At 36.6% G+C, this 3,951-nt stretch overlaps 1 protein-coding gene across 1 annotated transcript in view; it reads right to left on the reverse strand.

Moving 5' to 3' along the window:
* Nucleotides 1–997: 997 nt before the first annotated feature.
* The window catches only part of zgc:110329 (tetraspanin-15), a 24,885-nt gene continuing 21,931 nt past the window's right edge, over nt 998–3,951 (reverse strand). Inside the window, exon 8 of the mRNA XM_014014717.1 lies at nt 998–2,123. Coding sequence (XP_013870171.1) covers nt 1,788–2,123 — 336 coding nt within the window. The 3' untranslated portion in view covers nt 998–1,787. The remainder of the gene's footprint in view (nt 2,124–3,951) is intronic.

Genomic DNA, 3,951 nt, shown 5'->3' on the forward strand with positions numbered 1-3,951 from the left:
CAAGAACTGATTGTGTAAGAATAATAATCTTGTTTTCAGAATGTGTAAGATTATTTGTGTTGTTAGCCTGAAAATTTGACTCAAATTAAGTCAAAAATATCTGCCAATTGAGTAAGAAAATTTTACTTGGTAAGATTCTTGAAATAAGAAAAAATTGAGTCAAATCAAGTATTTCAAGAATTTTACCAAGTAAAATTTTCTTACTCCATTGGCAGAAATTTTTGACTTGAGTCAAATTTTCAGACTAACAAGACAAATAATCTTACACATTCTGAAAACATGATTATTATTCTTACACAATCAGTTCTCGTTTAGTAAATCAGTCTCTTAACAAGATCAAAAAGTCTTTTTGGCTGGATATACGATTTTAAAACTTGGTTAGGTGGACATTTTTTGCAGTGTAGAGTGAGACCTTTTTTTATTGGTGGTGACTTTTTGTGGGGCCAGGCAGTGTATTTGATTAGCAGGTCCAATAAATTGCAGCTATGCTCTATTATGAGATAAATGTTTGTCAGACAAACCAGAGCATTCTCCAGAAATCAGATGGAATTCTTGATTTTGTGATCCTGGAGCAACAATTTGTACAAAAGTGAACAAAAGTGAAATTTGTCACATGATCTTGGCAACAGCTGTTGTTTTTCTTTATCTACCTGTGCTGTTGGTTCAATAATTCTGGGCTGCACACAATGGACGCAGAAGATCCTTTTGTCATGGATGATAAAAATTAATATCACAGGGTTTCAGGAAAATACAGTTGCTCATTCAATTTTAAATGTAAAATTCACTGAATTCAAAATGTTTTTATGACAAAAGTCAGTTACTGGCTTTCTGAGAAATAAATCCTTATCACAATAGTAGAAATGATGTTGACAGGCTTACAATAAATAAGATTGTCAAAAATAAACTATTTTTGTGATTGAAAAGCATCTTTGTTTGCAAAAAAGTGCACTTGTTAAAGCCTCTGATATGTAAATAAATAAATGAATGAATGAATAAAGACAGTAGACAAATTCAGCTTTATTCACAACAGTTGTGCAGATACAAAGCAAGAGCTGGGGAAGCTCAAAACAATGTAATTCATACAAAAACTGTCAGATTTGTCTTTGACAGGGTTTGTCACATGGATAATGCCTTCAATTGTTCGAAAGATGGAAAGAATAAAAACATCATTTAAATGAAATAGCCTTTGTAGGCTGAGCTTTTTTTCTTTACAATCATATCTTATACAGTACAAAACATGCATCCCATGTTATTTTACAGCTATCAGTCTTACAATGTACAGTGATTGCACAAAATTAAAATCATGATAAAAAAACAACAATACACAAACTGTATAAATCCGTCACAGACGATACACTCAAAACATACGGGGCTAATCCTAAATCTGTCACAATAAAAACCAATCATGAATCTTGAATTTACAACCCAAAAATGACTGTCCTCTGACTGCTGGGCTATTCTCAAAATAGCCTGAGGTAGGCTTTAGCACGTGAGACAGCTCAGTCAAGGCTACGAAAATGAAATTATAGGGATAAACAAGATCAAGTTAAAAAACAAAACAAAAGCCTTTTTAAAAAACTTTTGTTGTAAACAAATTCAAAGTGCCAATGTATTTCTGATCCCTTCAGCTGATGATTCATTTTGATCCAATGACTTACGACCATAGAGWAGTGCAACGCAACTTAAACAAATTAAATTAATACAATTACAGAAACTGAAAAAGGCAAAAAATAATTAATAAATAAAAGCAAACAAACAAAAAGGCATGACACGGTGAAAAAGCCCGCTTAGTGTTCCCTTTTCTGCTTGCGGCCAATGTCCACCTCGTCCAAGCCGCTGGCCGACCTGGACTGCTGCAGTTCTCTGAGCTGGGAGTGAGTGCGCGGCGGCTGCTTCTTCAGCTTCTCCAGGTGAATGTCAATGGGGTCCAGCTCAGGCTCAGAGGCGGGGACGGGCAGGTAGCCACCGTCTCTCGGCAGACACAGGCACCAGCCGGCACCGGCCAGGTCCAGCTCGCTGTACTCGAACTCAGACTTCTTCAGCTTGAAGTCCACCATGTCAGCCGACTTGCTCATGTCCACCAGCAGGTTCCAGAAGACGCAGCTCAGGACGATGCCCAGCAGCTGCATGACAAGACGTGGGACCCTGTTAATGTTCACACTCACACACACTCACTGCTGTTCTGTGGACCCACACTTGTAGTCTATTCAAATTATTCTGGTTTCACAAAATAATCAAGTGTAAATCTGTTCAATCCCTTGCTGTAATGTAATTTTATCATCAACTAATTATGGCCATCAATTTATCACTCAGTCATCTGGACAACTCCATCAAAGTTTCATTATTATTTAACCCTAACCTTCCACAAATCTATTACAATAAGCTACAACAAAGCAAACATAACTAAAGTAATCACAAAATACAAGTTTCAAAGCTAAAAGCTTATTTAACACTAGGTTATTAAAACTACATCAATCAGACAGTTTGCTCTTATCAGGATCAGTCAGGACAGGCTAAAGGATGATAAATAAACGGCACGGACATTTTTGGAAAARGAAAGTGATTTCTATTCAGACTTGCTGATCAGTGCATTCTGTCTTGAAATGAAAATTAATTTATCTCTTCTATAAAAATCAGATCAGCCACRTGATAATTATAAGAACTGGTTTTCAACATCTCTAATCCAAACAGGCTAAAAATAATCAAAATAACTGTTTTTTTTCATGCTGATCAACAAAGAATAAATTATTATTCACTAAAAGGGATTAAAAAAAGGTGGAGGAGAAAAACAAATATGGGAATATTTGATTTAAAAAACACTTGATGTGTCTTGTGTTGACACACAGCTTACTGTATATCTCTCCAGTGAAAAAAACCTTCCACCACAGCCATACATAGAAAGAGCAACTGAATAAAACTACACAATGAAACAACTTGACATTGGTGCTGGGGGGTGTATCTGTACCAAAATCCTTTTTTATTTTCAGAATTATATACATTTTTTAAATACCAACATACTGGTTTAAATAGCCTGAACATGTTCAGAACGATTCGTCGTGCCCAACACTGAACTGTTTCCTGGGGGACACTTATCCTCGCAGCACCGCTCAATGCTCACTAGCAAGCTAAAGTTATTATTGGAGCAGCTTAATAAGTGGCAGCAGGTGGTGATTCTGCTGCTTATATTGACTGACAATAAAAAATAACTCTCATTTTCGCCATTGCTGAATGTGGTATTTGACTCTTCAGTGACGTGCATGGATAATTTAATGCACAATGTAAATGTATGTAAATGTTAATGTGCTTGTATTGTGAAAAACCCAGGGGACATTTGGAGGAAGTGGTTTGTACTGGTATTTAGCTAACTGGTGCATGGAGGCTGAGTSATCCTGTTAAGCTTTATTAAATAACATAAAACAATAGACACGATAATGATCTTTGCTCAACTCTCCTCCTTCACAACTGTACCAAAATGTGTGACTTCTGTCTACAACCAGGCAAAGAAAAGACACAGACAGAGGTACACTCCCTGCCTCCTTTAATTCTGTGATGATCAAGGGATGTGGCTAGCTTGATTGGTGATTAGTGAACAACCAATGACAGCTTAAAAGAGACCCCTGATTAGTTGTAACATTAGACTTTATTTGATAAAACATTTGTTTTAACTGTAAAATAAAGACTGTAAAAATACTGTAGGATGTTTAGTTTTGTATATTTTTTAAAATATATTTAACACGGACGGGGCCATTTTATTTACACACAAAGCATTCTGGGTAAATGAAGACATGGATAGGTCCTCGGTGTGAGCGAGCTACACTCACCGGCCACTTTATTAGGTACACCAAGCTAGTAACGGTTTTGTGGTCATAAAGGGATGGACATGGTCAGCAACAATACTCAGGTAGGCTGTGGCGTTGCAACGATGCTCAATTGGTACCAAGGGGCCCAAAG

The sequence above is a fragment of the Austrofundulus limnaeus genome, unplaced genomic scaffold, assembly GCF_001266775.1.
Source record: "Austrofundulus limnaeus strain Quisiro unplaced genomic scaffold, Austrofundulus_limnaeus-1.0 Scaffold118, whole genome shotgun sequence".
In the NCBI taxonomy this organism is placed as follows: Eukaryota; Metazoa; Chordata; class Actinopteri; order Cyprinodontiformes; family Rivulidae; genus Austrofundulus; species Austrofundulus limnaeus.